The sequence below is a fragment of the Rhinatrema bivittatum genome, chromosome 7 (genome assembly GCF_901001135.1).
Source record: "Rhinatrema bivittatum chromosome 7, aRhiBiv1.1, whole genome shotgun sequence".
NCBI classification, from domain to species: domain Eukaryota; kingdom Metazoa; phylum Chordata; class Amphibia; order Gymnophiona; family Rhinatrematidae; genus Rhinatrema; species Rhinatrema bivittatum.
The window spans coordinates 34,851,971-34,870,523 of record NC_042621.1 but is presented as its reverse complement, the minus strand read 5'-3'; the positions used below and the strand labels follow the sequence as shown (position 1 = coordinate 34,870,523).

At 45.0% G+C, this 18,553-nt stretch overlaps 1 protein-coding gene across 1 annotated transcript in view; it reads right to left on the bottom strand.

Moving 5' to 3' along the window:
* Positions 1 to 18,553, bottom strand: part of CDH16 (cadherin 16) — a 469,853-nt gene that overhangs the window by 147,209 nt on the left and 304,091 nt on the right. Inside the window, exon 18 of the mRNA XM_029610660.1 lies at positions 14,022 to 14,155. Within this exon, the coding sequence (XP_029466520.1) occupies positions 14,022 to 14,155 (134 nt within the window). The remainder of the gene's footprint in view (positions 1 to 14,021; positions 14,156 to 18,553) is intronic.

The window sequence follows — 18,553 nt, the reverse complement described above, 5'->3', positions numbered from 1 at the left end:
GGTCTGCATACCTTCGTCCACATGCAACCGGAGCCTCCAATAATATGGCCACAAGCTCCACCAGAGGACCTCAACATCCCGGGACCCCCTATGCCCAGGGAAGCGATTCCACCGCCCAGAAGCCCCACCTTCGGGGACACTGACAACTCAGATGAGGATTCAGAACCCCTGGAAGAAGGGGAACTCTTTCCGGGGACAGAGCCCCACCGAACCATGAGACGCTTCTTCACCAAGGACGAGCTTCCAGACCTGGTCACACACAGCTTGAAGGAGCTTGTTATCCCAGGCACAAGTACCTCGGGGGAACCTAAGATGAATCCCCTACTAGAGGGACTCCGTCAGACCTCCCGTCATTTCCCACTATTACAAGCCGTCCAGCAGCTAATTGACCTGGAATGGGATGCCCTGAAGACTACTTTCAAAGGGGGGTGTGCTCTGGCAGCCATGTACCCTCTGGACCCAGCTGCCAAACATCTCCTGGCGTGTCCGAAACTGGATGCCATGGTCTGCGCGGTTTCGAAGCGCACTACCCTCCCAGTGGAGGGAGGAGCAGAACTCAAAGGATGCTCAAGACAGACATCTGGAATCCATCCTCAAACAGTCCTTTGACATCTCCGCTATGTCTCTACAGATCACGGCCTGCTGTGCTGTGGTGACACGCGCCTGCTTATCACAGACCAGGAACAACACTCCTGGGGAAGCCCTAGAACCAGCAATATCATTCCTCACGGATGCCGCTTCTGACCTGGTGCGCACCGCAACTAGAGGAGTGTCATCAGTCGTGGCAGCCAGAAGACAACTCTGGCTCCGAAGCTGGTCGGCAGACGCATCTTCCAAAACGAGACTCACAAGGATGCCCTTCAAGGGAACCCTCCTGTTCGGAAGTGAACTAGAGAAACTAGCCAACAAATGGGGCGAATCCCTACTGCCGTGGCTACCGGAGGACAGGAATAAGAGAAACCAGTGACCCTTCCCCTGAACTTCCAGGGGCAGAGGATCACAGCGCTTCAACTCATACAGAAGCACATATCAAGCGGCCCACCCCGCAGGCCGGAGCCAGTCCTTTCAGAACAAGCACAACAAAAGGGAAGCCAGCTCGGGCCCAGGCCCTAGCTGCATCCCACAATGAAAATCAGCCGACCCGTCCAAAGGAAGAAGCCATAGGGGGCAGACTTGCCCTATTCTACCAAAGATGGGTCGAACTTCGGACAAGTGGGTCCTAACAATCATTCGAGAGGGATATTACCTGGATTTCCACCACCTCCCTCCGGACAAGTTTGTGGAATCCCCCTGCCACGACCCTTCCAAGAGGATGGCATTGGAAGCTACACTGACCAAATTGCTATCCTTAGAAGCTTTAACACCGGTGCCCGCACAACAAATAAATACCGGGCATTATTCCATGTATTTTATTGTTCCCAAGAAAAAAGGAACATTCAGGCCCATCCTGGACCTCAAGTCGATCAACCACCACCTGAAGATTCCTCGCTTCCGAATGGAAACCCTACGCTTGGTAATAAGGGTGTTAATAAAAAAAAGTCCAAAGGGTATTCGTAATTTTAAAAAGCTAGCCAGTTTCACAATATAAAGTTATTTGATAGCCTCATTCAACTAATTCTATGTGGCTATGAGTGAAGTCTGGAATTTATAGGAAGGGACAGAATGTAAATATAAATCCTGCACCTCCAGTTCTGTAACTCTGTGCATCCACTGAAATTCCCTCAAACAATGGAGCTTGGATGTTTCCCTTACAGCTCATCATACTAAAAGATATTTTCAAATTCTGGTGTCATCTCACAGTAACAGCAGCGCAAACACCTTCCACTGCCAGGCACATTGTGAACTAACACAAAACACCGCAAAAAAGACACTCAAAATCTATACTGTAATCCTATTGTAACATAACAGTAATAACACAAAGGACTCCACAACAATAACCCTACCTGTGAAAAAGCACTGGGTCCTAGAATACCAATACACCACTTACTGAGGAAACAAAACAAACCAGATTGCTATAGATCCCTATGCTAGCAGAATCTCTCATCATGGTCACGCACACAGAGCAGAGACAGACCCTCACAAAATAAAGGAGCACAAATTAAACACAAACTGGAATGGAAACCCCAAGAAGCCAGATTCTGTGTATTAACAATGGAAAAACAGAACCACCATTCCTCATAAAACAAATAAAATCAAGAAACATAAAGCATCAGTTATAATAGTAAAACCATACTAAAATAAAAGAATATTTTAAAACTACTGATAAATAGAATTTCTATTAATTAAAATCATATACATTTTTTACAAACACCAATAAAATATTTCAAAACAGCACATATATCAAATAACAGCCAATAATTAAAACTAAGGATTTTAAAAAGCCCCTGCTCTTGATTTCCAGTCACCCTGATATTGTCAAGGATTAGGAGGTTATCCTCTCTCTCACACATACTCACTCAACATGTCCATTCTCTCTCACACATACACTGTCACATACACATTCATGCTCTTATACCCATCATAACCTCTCGCTCTTACAGACACGGACACACACTCAGGCTCTAAGACACTCTCTCCCCCTCCACATACACCCCCCACACAAACTCTTACTCCCCTGGATTTTCTCATACACACTCATGCTCTCACTCTCTCAGGCTCCCTCACATACACACAAACACACACCCAGGCAAGCTCCCATTCATTTTCACACCACTCCCTCACCATCCCCCAGACATGCACACATTCATTCTCACACACACAGACCCCCAGGCAGGCACCAATTCATTCTCACACATACAAACCCCAGGAAGACACCCATTCATTCTCAAACACAGACACACCCTCAGGCAGGCACCCATGCATTCACACACATACACCCCCAGGCAGACTCCCATTCATACACATGCACACACTAAAGGCAGACCCCCTCTTTCTTTTGCCAGCAACCTCTGAGCCTCTCTCATTCCTCTGTTGCTACTGTCACTGATGCCGCATGGCTATTAGGGAGGCGCTGATTGCTGCTACTGGCACTGAAGCCCATTCTGCTGCCGCCTCTGTGCAGGCCCCGTGGGTTTCCACTTGCTCCCTGTTGATCTCATACATTGTGAGATCCACATAGAGAAAGTGCTACTCTTGCACATTACCAAAGATTACATGTGCCAATCAGTAAAAAGTAATTTTATTTTATTTATTTTTTTTTACCTTTGCTGTCTGATCTTAGTTTTCTAATCGGTTGGTCACAGGCTTTTTTGGTTCTACCTTCCCTTTCTTATTTTTTGCCATTTCCTTTCATATTGTGTTTTTTTCTATTTCTTTTCTCTCCATCTATCTTCTTCCCTCACACAGTCAGGTTCTCATTCTCACATGCTCTTGCTCTCTCTCTCATACGCTCTCATTCTCACATGCTCTCTCTCATACAGTCATTCATACACAGTCTCTCTCTTGCACATGCTGTCTGAGTCTCACACACACAGGCTCTCTCTCACTCCCACATGCTGTCTTGCTCAAGCACGGGTTCTCACTGTCACATGCTGTCTCTCTCTCACACATGCTGTCTCTGCAAACATTCAGGTCCTCGCTCCCACACACAGTCTCTCAATTCATCTCATACACACACACACAGTCTCTCAATTCATCACACACACACACACAGTCTCTCTCTTACTTCTGGGCCTCCTTCATGGGTCGCTGCAGGATGGGCGGCAGCCCTGATCTTCTCAGGCCAATCCGTGGTGGCAGCCCTGCTACCGGGCGTCCTCCTCTTCTCAGCCTGCTACAACAACGCTGCTCCTCTTCTGCACGTGGCTGATGCTCCTCCTTCCTGCCCACGCAGCTCCAGCAACATTTTTCTTCCAGGGCCGCGTGGGCAGGAAGGAGGAGGAGCACCTGCACGTTTAGACGTGACCTTTTTCTTCGGGCCGTGGTGATGTGAGCTCCACCACGGCCCTGCCGATCTTCCTGCTGTGTGTCTCCAGCACAGCGATACTTCACTACTCAGCCCCTAGTGAGATGAGGTCCACCTGCGGCCGCATTGGTTCCCCTTGACCTCTCCTCGGTATACCACTTGCTCCGCCCCGTCACGTGCACCGGGCTTGCGCAACAGTGGCACACTGCAAGCGACACACTAAAGTGTTGCGACACACACTTTGGAAAGCTCTGGCGTAGAGGGAGAGTGTAGGCGCACCCAAGCCCAGTAGCTTATGTGGACAGGTGCCTGGAAATTGGAGGGTAGCTGGCTGAGTAATGGAGAAACAGGCCCATGGAGCGGGGCAGCTGTCAATTGTAGAATCACAAGGAGCAAGCCACGTGGAGCGGGGAAGCTCAGGGTGGTCTTGGAGTAGGTGAGCGCGGCCCGAGGAGTGGGAAGGCGCAAACAGTCTTTGAAGGATAATGCGCAACCCCGAGGAACGAGGAAGGCCAGCTGAGAACTCACAAGTTGCTGCAGTAGTTCTCAAGGAGAGCCGAGGTGGGAGCAGGAAGCCAGATGGAACCCAAGAGGCGCAGGGCCAGCCCGAGGAGCGGGGTAGGCCAGGGAACAGGTCCCCGTAGAGCGCACACTGACCCACGAGGAGCGGATGCCAGACAGGATCCATGATACAAGTAGGAGCGGCATCTCAGGAACAAGGCAGGCGTAGAACTCTTACGGAACTTGTTGCCGAGTCGGCTTGTTGGGGATGAAGCAGGAGCTTAAACACCGTCCGATGACCTCATCAACAGGGGGGATGCCCCTGAGGTTCCCGCTGAAGTAGCTTCAAATGCGGGACTTGTGACGCGCGTGTGCCTAGGAGGACCCGACATCAGAGCTGGAAGTAATGGCGTCCATGCCTCCGTGAGGAGGCCCGTGGAATGCAGAGGCCCATGCAGTGAGGAGACCCGGGGAGGGTAGGAAAGCAGAACAAGCTGTGAGTGCTTGCAGTCGCAGCTGTCTGTGACCGACTGGCATAACAAAGAGAATTTCAGAGCACCTACACATCACTTCCCCAACATACATTGCCATGTCCTCCATCAATATAACTCCCCCACCCTTATCCCCTATCAAAGAATTAATGATTATGCACATAGTGCAGTGCACACTATATTAGGGATGTGAATAGTTTTTGAACGATTAAAAGTATCGTCAGATAATTTTAAAATTGTTCTAAATCGTTAGAGTGCACGATACAATACAAATGCCCCTGACGCTAAATCGGGGGCATTTGTATTGTATCGTTAAATAGGGCACGGGAATTATTTGGGGGAGGGCGGGAAAACCGGCACACCAAAACAACCCCTTAACCCACCCCGACCCTTTAAAACCAATTCCTTACCCTCCCGAACCCCCCCCCAAAATGTTAAGTTACCTGGTGGTCCGGGGGGGGTCCCGGCGCGATGTCCCGCTCTCAGGCCATCGGCGCCATTTTGGCTGCCACCAATTAAAATGGCGCCGATGGCCCGATTAAAAAAAAAAACAAAAAAAAAACAACAACCCACTCGACCCTTTAAATCGCCCCCCCCCAAAAAAACCTTTTAAAATATCCTGGAGATCCAGGGGGGCCTCGGGGAAAGTTTTCCCATTCCCAAGTATCAGCTGTTCTAAAAAAAAATGGCGCCGATGCCCCTTTGCCCTTACCATGTGATAGGGTATCCGTGCCATTGGCCGGCCCCTGTCACATGGTAGGAGCACTGGATGGCCGGCGCCATCCCTAAAAAAAAAATTAGCAATGTGAATTGGAATCGTTTCTGATTCCAATTCACATATCTTAACGATCAGATTCCCCCCCCCCCCCGCCCCCCAGCCGAATCTGATCGTTAAGACGATCTGGCACACGATTCACATCTCTACACTATATTACAGAGCTTTCCCCAAAACCACAACAATTTTAGCTAAAAGTAAAAAAAAATTAGGGGCGGATTTTCAGAGCCCTGCTCGCGTAAATCCGCCCAAAACCGGGCGGATTTACGCGAGCAGGGCCCTGCGCGCCGGGAAGCCTATTTTACATAGGCCTCCCGGCGCGCGCAGAGCCCCTGGACTCGCGTAAGTCCCGGGGTTCTCCGAGGGGGGCGTGTCGGGGGCGGGCCCGGTCGTCGCGGCGTTTCCGGGGGCGTGTCGGCAGCGTTTTGGGGGCGGGTACGGGGGCGTGGCTACGGCCCGGGCGGTCCGGGGGCGTGGCCGCGCCCTCCGTACCCGCCCCCAGGTCGCGGCCGGCGCGCAGGAGGCCCGCTCGCGCGCGGGGATTTACGCCTCCCTCCGGGAGTCGTAAATCCCCCGACAAAGGTAAGGGGGGGGTTTAGACAGGGCCGGGCGGGTGGGTTAGGTAGGGGAAGGGAGGGGAAGGTGAGGGGAGGGCAAAGGAAAGTTCTCTCCGAGGCCGCTCCGATTTCGGAGCGGCCTTGGAGGGAACGGAGGTAGGCTGCGCGGCTCGGCGCGCGCCGGCTATACGAAATCGATAGCCTTGCGCGCGCCGATCCAGGATTTTAGCGGATACGCGCGGCTCCGCGCGTATCTACTAAAATCCAGCGTACTTTTGTTTGCGCCTGGAGTGCAAACAAAAGTAGGCTATTCGCGCTCGTTTTAAAATCCGCCCCACAATGCGCAAAAAAGGGTATCCCAACTCCTTTGGAAATTCAGCTCACAAGAAAAACAAATAAAATCCAATGTCCATAAGAGAGAGCCATCCGGCATGTCTTGCGAGTCTCCTTCAGTATCATTCTGAGAATTTTCCAAATTCACATCAAAAGAAGGAATGACAAAAGGTCCCAACTACATGATGAGGGGAAAAAGGTCAATGCAGAGCCTCAGACGCTTGATTAGGTGGCACATCTACATCAGAATTATCTGCGTAGAAGTTTACCTCCTCTTCTCACTCTTTGCCATCTCATAGTTTCTGTTCTCAACTGAGATTTAGGCGCAGGTACCAGTGACTGGATAGTAATCCCAGCCTCCGCCAACACATTTACTGCCTCTGTCACTGACATCACTTTAACAAACTTGCCATTGAGAATAAAAGCCGGTCCAAAGGGATACAGCCACTGTTAACGAACATTTGCAGCTCTGACCGCATCTATAGCAGGTTTCAAATCTCTCATCTTTTGAAGCATTTGCGGAGATAGGTAATTAAAGATGGTGATATCATTCTCACGCCACAATATTAAGCCTAAAGCATGTGCTTTCTTCATTATCTCCTCCTTTACAGCAACATTTTGCAGGTATACTACAATATCATGGGTCTTTTTAGATTGTATTCTTCCCAGCAATCTATGTGCTCTGTCCACTAATATTTCTCTGGGATTTTCCCCAACTGATCCAGAAGCCAGGCGGCCATACAAATCTATTTCAGGGTAGTTTACCTAATTATCAGACACTCCCTGGATTTGCACATTACACTGTGAATCTCTATTTTTCAAGTCCTCCAATTTTAAAGCCAACTCACTTTTGTCCCGCTATAATACTTGCATATCAGATTGCAACTGGGTTAATTCATCAGCATATTCATGGCCACATTGTTCCACATCGATCAGCCTTTGATTCAAAGCAGCGACTTCCTTCTTTTTTTTTTCGCTGACTGTCTGAATAATCTGTCTTCACTGCGTCAATATCTGCTTTCAATTCATGAAACCAAGATAACTGCTCATCCTTCGAGAGGCCTTGTGTCATCAGAAGACTTTTTTCAGGGGCTTGAACTGCATCAGATTTATCACCCTCAGTCGCCATGTTAGGATCTCGGCCCTTATTAGAATCTGTGGAATTCACAGGAAATGAGAATTCTCGAAGATCTGGCACTTTTTTTTCTGGGTTACCATGCTTGCACAATGCCTTAGCATCGTAAATATTAATTTTCTAGACAGTTAGTGTTAGGGAAATCTGCTGTTAAAAGTGCTGTTGCAGGGAGCTGATCAGTTAAGCAGCCATCTTGGGCAGGTGATGTCAGCCCCTCTGGCACTAGCCTTTTAAAGTCTGCTTTGGCTTACCATAACACCTGTCTTAGCCCATGTAACATGCACACTGTTTGTCCTGTTCTGAGGATAGCTTTACTTATGCCCACAGCTTTATTCCCTTTCTTTCACACTAATTCATTCATTCTCACTCCACCCACCCATACTTTCTACATGCACACAAACCCTGAGCTACATATACACCTCTTAGTTATTCAAGCATACAGTACACATTGATTTCGGTGTTTAAAAACTAAGCTTTCTGACCAGTCTTCTCCAAAGAAAATTCATGCAACACATTAAGAACTTGTGACCATGCCAGATTGTAATCAGCAAAATTAAAGCACGAGTGGCCTCTGCACTCTCTACAGAATTAAATGCTAAATGACAGAAAACTTCTTATGGAATTACATATTTTTTCTGAATTAAGATTGATTAAGTTTATCATAATTGATCTAGTTATAAAGCCTAGCAAAATATAGATAATTAAATGACTAATTACATTAAAGCATATTTATATTGATTTTTAGGATGTACTGTCTTCCTGGACCAAACTAGTATTTACATACCATATGTAACAATAAAAAATATTTATTTGTCTTATTTCAGTGTTTTGTTTTGCATTCAGCAAATACAATGTTTCATTGTAGATAAAGCTTTTGTCCACCTTTCTTTTAGGGAGAAAGATCTGAAGCAGTGAGTTTTTTTTTCATTTCTGCAGACCTAAAAACTGAATTAACAATTGAAGGAGCATGGCGGAATTATCGGATAATGCAGCACTATTAATCCAGCAGGCTGTGGAATTTAACCAAAAGGGTATTATGTCAAACAATGACCGAATCACTCCTGAGGCTATCCATCTTCGCACGGTTCCCTCTTTTTTTTTTTTTTTTTACCTAAAATGGTCTCACAATTTCACCTCAACCAAACCATATCTTTGCCAACCACTGCGGGTTTGAAGAAATCTGAAGAAGGGCGTTTGTTATGCCATCTCAACATCGGCAGATTGCTGCCCAGATACCTGGAAAAGACAGAAGCAGTACAAAAGACGGGACCATCTGTTCGTCCTTCACAGCGGGAAGAAGCAAGGGGAAGCGGCCTCTCGGCCTACCATAGCCCGTTAGATCAAAGAAGTTATCAGAGCGGCCTACGTAGAGGCAGGAAAGTCACCACCTTTACAGATCAAGGCTCATTCTACCAGAGCGCAAGCAGCATCTTGGGCAGAATTGAGGATGCTGTCGCCCGCAGAAATATGTAAGGCGGCGACATGGTCCTCCCTCCATACCTTTTCCAGATTTTACCGTCTGGATGTCCAGGCCAGGGAGGACACAGCATTTGCGAGGGCAGTCCTATGCGGTCCTCAGGCAGCCTCCCGCCCAGTCCAGGAGTAAAGCTTTTGTACATCCCACTTGTTCTGAGTCCATCTGGCTACACGCTAGGAAATGTTGAGATTACTTACCTGATAATCTCCTTTTCCTTAGTGTAGACAGATGGACTCAGCATCCCGCCCGGCTGCCGGTGTACATGGGTTCCACCGATTCAAGGTAAGCCATGTCATTTTCTTACATAAGAGCGTCCACTCTACCAGGTGTCGACGCCTTCCGGTTGGAAGCGCTGGCGGTCTTCAGCTACTATCAATCGGTCAGGGGAATCCTGTTTCACTAGTTCATTGATCGTCAGTACACATATATCCATAACAGCTTTTGCAAGGAAGATTACTGAATTGCCTCACTTCCTGTGGGGGTATATGTACCCATGCTGACGTCAGATCAGTCTCCAACTGCTAGCACGAGCACACTATACCCACTTGTTCTGAGTCCATCTGTCTACACTAAGGAAAAGGAGATTATCAGGTAAGTAATCTCAACATTGCACTGGAGAAGGTACAGAAAAGAGCGACCAAAATGATATAGGGCAGTGATGACTAACCTATGAAACGCGTGTCAGAGGTGACACGCCGAGACGTTTTGGCTGACGCGCAGCGTTTCAAGGACTATCGAATTTTTTTTTTTATCGGCTGCGCCGAGCCTTTTCTGTTTCAGCTACGCCGACCCTTTAAAATTTGTGTTTTAGTGTATCCCCCTACCCTTCGGACCCCTCCACCAATGCCCCCGGGTGCAGGGAGGCTCATGCGGCGCAGCGATGAGGCTCAAGACAAAGATAGCATTTAAACGAGCTGATGCTCCTCCTCCTTCCTGCCTGTGCGGTCCCGAAAGTAAACGTTGCCGGAGCTGTGTGGGCAGAAAGAAGGAGAAGCATCAGCGCGTGCAGAAGAGGAGCAGCATTTGCGTTTACCGGCCGCCGCAAATTCCAAGTCGCAGCGGTCCGAGAAGAGGAAGAGGCCCGGTAGCAGGGCCGCCGCGGCCCAAGAAGATCAGGGCCGCTGCAGAGCCCATCCTGCGTCGACCCGCGAAGAGGAGGCCCAGAGGTGAGAGAGAGGCTGAGGGTCTGTAGAGTGTGCATGTGTGCGTGTATGAGATGAATTGAGAGATTGTGTGTGAGTGAGGACCTGAATGTTTGCAGAGACAGCATGTGAGAGCCTGTTTGTGTGTGTGAGAGAGAGCATGTGCCAGTGAGAGCCTGTGTGTATGAATGATTGTATGAGAGAGCATGTGCCAGTGAGAGCCTGTGTATGAATGATTGTATGAGAGAGCATGTGCCAGTGAGAGCCTGTGTGTATGAATGATTGTATGAGAGAGCATGTGCCAGTGAGAGCCTGTGTGTGTGTGTGTGTGTGTGTGAGAGAAATGCATGTGAGAATGAGAACCTGTGTGTTTGAGGGAAGAAGATGGAGAGAAAAGAAACAGAAAAAAAGACAATATAAAAAAAATTGGCAAAAAAATAAGAAAGGGAAGGTGGAAAAAAAAAAGCCTGTGACCAACCAATTAGAAAACTAAGATCAGATAGCAAAGGCAAAAAATAAAATTACTTTTTAGTGATTGGCACATGTAATCTTTGGGAATGTGCAAGAATAGCACTTTCTCTACGGATCTCACAATGTACGAGATCAGCATGGAGAAAGTGGAAGCCCACGGGGCCTGCACAGAGGAGGCAGCAGAATGGGCTTCAGTGTCAGTAGCAGCAATCGGCACCTCCCCAATAGCCATGCAGCATCAGTGACAGTGGCAGCAGAGGAATGAGAGAGGTTCCGAGATTGCTGGCAAAAGAGAGGGGGGGGTCTGCCTTTAATGTGTGCATGTGTATGAATGGGACTCTGCTTGGGGGTGTATGTATGTGAATGCATGGGTGCCTGCCTGGGGGTCTGTGTGTGTGAGAATGAATGTGTGCATGCCTGGGGGATGGGGAGGGAGTGGTGTGAGAATGAATGGGAGCTAATAAAAGAAACCGACTGACAGATGAAGTTTGTAACGCTTGCTTGGACTTGGAGTGTACGAAATACCAACCTTCAATTGAAGATTTAGTCAATGAAATTCAGCAACAAAAAAGTCACTAAGCAGGTAAGGTAAAGAATTATTTGTTTTTGCTTTATTAATAAATACAGTACATATATTAAAATTATAACTTTTTGTTATTGATTAGAGCTACAAATATCACAATTATGGATTTTTCTAGAAGTGACACACCGCTCGAGTTGTGCTCTGTTTTTTTATGAATTTTGACACACTGAGCTCAAAAGGTTGGCCATCACTGATATAGGGAAAGAAGTCTAAACAGGTTAGGGCTGTTCTGCTTGGAGAACAGATGGCAGAGGGGGGATAGGAGAGAGGTCTATAAAATCATGAGAGAATTAGAACCAGGTAAATGTGAATCAGTTATTTACTCTTTCAGATAATAGCAGACCTAAGGGGCATTCCATGAAGTTAGCAAGTAGCACATTTAAAACAAATCTTACTAACTCACTAAATCTTTGTAATTCGTATCTTAAATGCAATATAACAATTAATAACACAAATATCCCTCAACCTTAATCATATGGTTACATGGAATAGACTTAGTTTTTGGGTACTTGCCAGGTTCTTATGGCCTGGATTGGCCACTGTTGGAAACAGGATGCTGGGCTTGATGGACCCTTGGTCTGACCCAGTATGGTATTTTCTTATGTTCTTATGTTCATAATAAAACAGAAATACTTTACATTTGCAATAAATCCTCCCCTGATTTTGACATCCATCTTAATAATTCTTTGCCTAATAAAAATATCTTGTTCAATGTAAGAGACCTTGGAGTCACTTTGGATTCTGAATTTTGCTTTAAAAATCATATTAACAACATAATTAAAGAAGGCTTTTACAAACTTCACATACTAAAAAGAATTAAACCGCTACTTCACCATCATGATTTTCGTATAGCCTTGCAAGCCCTCCTATTCTCCAAATTAGACTTTTGTAATTCAATTCTCCATGGATTACCTGCTTCATCCATCTCCCCTGTTCAACTTTTACAAAACGCTGCAGCACGTCTACTTAGTAACCTTAAAAAGTTGGATCATGTTACTCCTGTGCTTAAAGATCTTCACTGGCTGACAATATTCTATAGAATACAATACAAGCCTCTTTCTCTAATTCATAAAGCGTTATATAATAAGACTGGATGAATTCAACAATTCTTTTTCAAATCTCAAGAAGATCTTTACGCTCCACAAATACTGGACTCCTTGAAAATCCATTTCCTAAATTATTCCATCTCACTTCAACAAGACAACGTGCTTTTTCAATAGCTGGCCCAACTTTATGGAACTCCCTCCCAACAGAAAAGACTTGAATCTTCTTTACAAACTTTAAAAAAAGAATTAAAAACTTTGCTCTTCCTAAAAGCTCTTCCAGCATGTTATCTCTTAAATTAAATTATTATTCTTTTTCTCTCTCTTCTATATTTATTAATTTTCTTTTCTTATCCTGTACAATGCTTTTGCCTCTACTTTTCACATTGTATTTTCTACTAGTTATTATATGTGAACTGATGTGATGACTTGTTGAATGTTGGTATACAAAAACAAATTAAATAAATAAATCAGAGAAATATCTTTTTCACTCTAAATATCTGTGCCCTGGAGGAGAGGAGGTACAGGGGAGATTTGATACAGACCTACGCGATATCTGACAGGTATTAATGATGCACAAACTTCAAACCTTTTCTGTTAGAAAGGAAACTATAGAACTAGGGGCCACAATATGAAACTCCAGAGGGAATGACTGAGAACCAATATCAGGAAATATTTCTTCATAGAGAAGGGTTGTGGATGCCTGGAATGCCCTCACAGAAGAGGTGGTGAAGATGAGAACAGTTAATGAATTGCAAAGGGCATGGGACAAACACTGCAGATCCCTAAAAGCTTGAAGAAAGGGATGGTTAACATTTCTGCATGGGGGTAACCTGCACAGAGCGGCAGTTACTACCCTTAACAGAAAGCATGGAGGTAACCTGTATGGAGTGCTAATTACTACCCTTCACAGAACAAATGAGGGTAACGTGCATGGAGTGGCAGTTACTACCATAAGCAAATTGCTGGGGAGACTGTTATTATGTTACTATATTTTAGTACCATGCTTTTATGGCTAAGATTTCAGCTTTGCTAGGAGGAGTTTGTGATTTAGTTTCAGATACATCTTTCAATAGAAGTGCTACTCCTAGGAGATATGAAATTGCTATGATTTTTTTTTATAGATAATATAGAATGCAGAATATTAGCAGAATAAAATATTTAATGTTTGCCTGCCCACGTCATAATAATAGCTATTGGGACTCTGCACAATACAATGCATGAAACTGTTTTATTTGTAGCAATTGAAAACTAGCAAAATAATCTGAAAGTATCAAGAATATTGTTACAGCACAGTTTTTTATGCCAGTAGATTACATATAACAGTTTCATATCACTCTGCATCAGTGGTGTTCAAGCGATTTCCTTGGGCCCCTTCAGCCAGTCATTTTCAAGATATCCCTCATGAATATGGATGCACTGCCTCCAGTGTGTGCAAATAGATCTCATGCTTATTCATGAGGCATATCCTGAAAATCCAACTGCTAGAAGGGGGCCCAAGGCCCAGTTTGAGCACCGCTGCCCTATATCATTAACAGAAACATCTTGGGATCGTTGTGAAGCTTTGAACCTTTCTTAATGTGCTGCTGGCATGTTTGCATGCTCCTACCTTTCTCCCACGCTACCACCTCCACAATGTATAAGCCTTGTTCCAACTCTCTGTCCAGGGCCTGGGTTAGCTGAATCTCCCCAGAAAGTTCATCTATGGAAAGATATTTCTTGGAATCATTTCTTAGGGTGTAACTGTAAAGAAAAATATGACAGAATAAGGTTCATTGCTGCTTAATATTTGTTTAGGAAATTCCAATGCATGCGTTTTAGTGCTAACTCTTCAGGCCATCTAAGGATGTAACCTAACAAGGGATTGTGTATTGCAGCTTTGATCCTCAAGAGCCCCAAACAGGTCTAGTTTTCAGGATATCCATACACAGTGAATATGCTTGAGATAGATTTCGATGTACTGCCTCCACTACATGCAAATATATATCTCATGTACGTTCAGTGTAGATATCCTGAAAAACAGATCTGTTTGAAGGTTTTGAAGACCATAGCTGGCAAAGGAGCCATGCAGACATGTCCTTGAGTTAGCAGAAGCAGCTTCAAATTATCAGTTATCAATAATCTTATCAGTAGCCTTCAAATGTAGTTTGAATTTACCCATTCATGACAAAAATAATTTTTCACAAAGAAAAGTTTGAATCTCTGTAAGCTGCTCTCTAGTGGATGCCAGGGCCTTTTCTTCCTTCTCTGATGGGTCTCTAATTGAGTCAAACAATTTGAATCATCAGACACATTTGAGGTTGATAGAAATTTCAAACTTGCACCAGTTCTGTCAGATATTCCATGTCTGGGCTGGGAAAAATCAGAAAGCATGCCTTAAAAAAAATCCAAATTGGATTTCATTGGACTGTATCATCCACTTCATGACTAAATTCAAGAATGTATTTTGTAGAAGATTGTTCAACTTTTTTCTCTATTGTCAGGTCCTCTTCTATGGGAGAGCAGGCACTCTGAGTGTGGCTCCCCGATATGATTTAAAAGTTCTCAAGGTCACCCAGGAATTAGAAAACCTGAACACCACAAAATCCATGCCAGAGTGACATTTTAAAGTTGTTTCTTCAAAAAGGTGCATGCTGTTATATAATTGATAACTGACTATAGCCCTGCAGCTGAGAAGAGCAACATATCTGACTTTTTTTTTTTTCTGTGGGTATTTATTTTTTTTTTGTTTTGCTTTTGGCTGCTTTAAAATGCTTCATGCAGTCTACTGCCTAAAATCTGGAATCTTGGCAATCACTGCGCAGTCGCCTACCATATACACTGGCGCCGCGAGGCACCCAGGGAAACCTGCCACTCACGTTATCGTCGTCCTTGCTCATGTTTTACATCTCACCAAAAAGAGTAAACAAGATCTCAAAATGCTTTCAGAAAAGTGGGAAAGAATGCAGGATTTTTTTCTGAAAACAGGGAGCACAATATTAAAAAGAAAAAAATCAAAACCCCTCTTGCTGGTGGATGACTAAGCATCTTGAAAACAGGCACTCGCAAGGCAATTTAATTCTTTAGATGTTGTGTGCACACTCAAAGAAAGAGAGTGCGAGAGAGAGCATCAGATCCTTAGACTGCCTCTCTGCAGCTCCTTACAGCCTTCTGCCTGGTTGAGTCCCTGCCTAGCCACAGTTCATTCACATACATTTGTTTTACTGGCACTTCAAATGAATCCCTGCAAAGTCTCTTTTCATTATATGGCAGTGACAACTGGTGCTACAATTTCAAAGCTATTTATCTGGGCTACTTATCTGATAGTAGCCTCCTCTCACCCTACCTCCCCTCCCTCCACCACAATTAAAAGCACATGCACTTTTAACCAGGAGGGGATGGGGGGGGGGGGGGAGGCAGAGAGAGGGCATGTTAGGCAAACAGTCTGCAGAGGCTGGATTTTTTTTTTTCTTTTTGTATAAAAATTTTACCTGCACAGTAAGCGGGTGCATAGCCCACCAGTGCTTTCAACCTGCAGACCTTGTAGGCACTTTTCAAGGGGAACTTACATACATAGTAACATACATAGTACTGTTGGTAGAAAAAGACCAAATGGTCCATTCAGTTTGCCCAGCAAGTTTCTTATGGGAGTATCTGCTGCACCGTGCAGGTTACCCCATGTGTCTGTTAAAGGTACTTAACTGTTGCTCTGAGGAGGTTACCCCCAAGAATTATGTTAAGAATAGTAATACTTACAATCATAACCAAGCAACTGTCTAACCCAGTGGTTCTCAACCTTTTTTCTATTGGGACACACCTGACAGATGGTTCTCACATGCATGACACACTGACCCGTGATCATCATGGGGCTAGATGTAAAAGTACAGTTTGCATCCACGGGAACCCCCCTGACCCACAATAATGGATGTAAAGCAGAATTATGACATCCCCATACAACTCACCCTACAAAAAAGATATTCTGGTTCTGGTGTCATCTCAGTAACAGCAACTCAAACTCCTTCTACTTCCAGGCTCAATAACCCTACTTATGAAAAGACAGCAGTTTACCACCAATGCATGTCCTCTTGAGAAAACACAACAAATAAGACTGATACAAACACTTATATGCTAGTAAAATATCTCATCTCCGTAACAGACACAGAACCGACCTAACATACTCCCAGGATCTGTAGTAATGCACATAAACTAATCTGCACACAGTTACACCTGTATTATGGAATACACTCAAACAGGAGCAACCCTATCTATGAAAAAGCAACACTACAAATATTAAATCAGGCCCTAAAAACCAATACACCTCTTATTAGGAAAACAGAACTAGCAAGCAGCTATAGATCCCCACACAGAAATAATTGTAAAACTATGCTAATAAGCAGAATAAATGTTTCAAAACAGCTATGAACAGAATAACATCCAACAATTAAAAACTCATAAAAACTATTAAAACATTCTCCAAACACCAATAAAATATTTCAAAAAAGCAGACATCATAATATTAAATAATTAAAACGGCAGTCAATCAAGAAAAATAAACTTAAAAAGCCACCTTTACTTACTCCCTCCAGCAGCTCTCCTACTTCCCTTCCATGCAGGCCGTGGCACACACCAGAAGCAGCAGTAGAAGCTAAGCTCTATACTCGTGGTCCTCTTCCTTAGTGCCCATGTCTCTCACACATACACCATACCAGTCATGCCCCCATGACCAGTTTCTGTCTCTCTCACGCCAATCATCTCCCAAACAGTGTTTGACACACACACACCAGTCACCTTCCTGAACAGTTTCACACACACACAGGCTTCCCACTCCCGTGTTCTACTTACATATATGGGCTTCTCACTCTCATAATCACTTTCTCTCACACACACACCAGTCACCTGACCTCTGTCATGCATACACACACACAGGCTTCCCACTCCCATTTTCTCTTTCAGATATACAGGCTTCTCACTCCCATGCTCACTCTCTTCACATGCACAGGCTTCTCATTCCCATAATCTCTCTCTCTCTCACACACACACCAGTCACCTGATCTCGCTCATGCATACACACACACACACCCATTTTCTCTTTCAGATATACAGGCTTCTCACTCCCATGCTGTCTCACACACACCCAGGTTTCTCACTCCCATGCTCGCTCTCTTCACATGCACAGGCTTCTCATTCTCATAATCACTTTCTCTCTGTTACACACACACACACACACACACACACACCAGACTCTCTCATTTCCATGCTCGCTCTCCACATGCACAGGCTTCTCATTCCCTGAATCAAATTCTTTCTTTCACATTCACACACACCAGTCTCTTTCTCTCACACACACCATCACCTTACCAACCAGTCTCTCTCTCTCATGCATGCACACCCACACACAGGCTTTACACTCCCATGCTCTCTCTCACATAATCAGGCTTCTCACTCCCATGTTTTTTCACACCACACCCCCCCCCCCCACACAACACCAGGCTTCTTATGCCCATGCTTTCTTACATACCCAGATTTCTCACTTACATTTATTTATTTTATTTATTTCGTGATTTTTTATATACTGCGTCACGTTAATATCACCTTGGTTTACAATAAACAATAAATCAGCAACAAGCTTTACAGTCAAGAATTCAGGTGTACATAAATATCAATTAAGAATAAATTAAGAACAATTAACAAATAAACTAATGATAAACATATTCCATAGTTAATTGCGAGTCTAATAACTGGGAGGAAAGAGCCCAATCAAGTAAAATTTAGCAGCAGGGAATAAATAAATTGGCGTGTGGCATTGGATCAGAGAAACTTCCATGCTTTTTCTCTCTCACACTCTCTCTCTCACACACACACACACACACCAGTCATCTCCCTGACTAATGTCTCACACACTCACATACACATCGGTCATCTCCCTGAGCAGCCACTTTGATTGTCTCTCACTTATACACACACATCAGCTCTCTGACCAGTTTCTCTCAATCACACACATGCTCTCAATCACACACGGGCTGGCTGGCTGGCTGGCTGCCTCTCTTTCTCTCACTCCCTCTTTCCCCCCCCCCCCCCCCCCCCCAGCACAAATGGTAGCTGCAGCAGCCGCCTCCTCCAGCCCCCGTAGGCCACGAAAGAAGAATCCCATCGGCCGCGGGA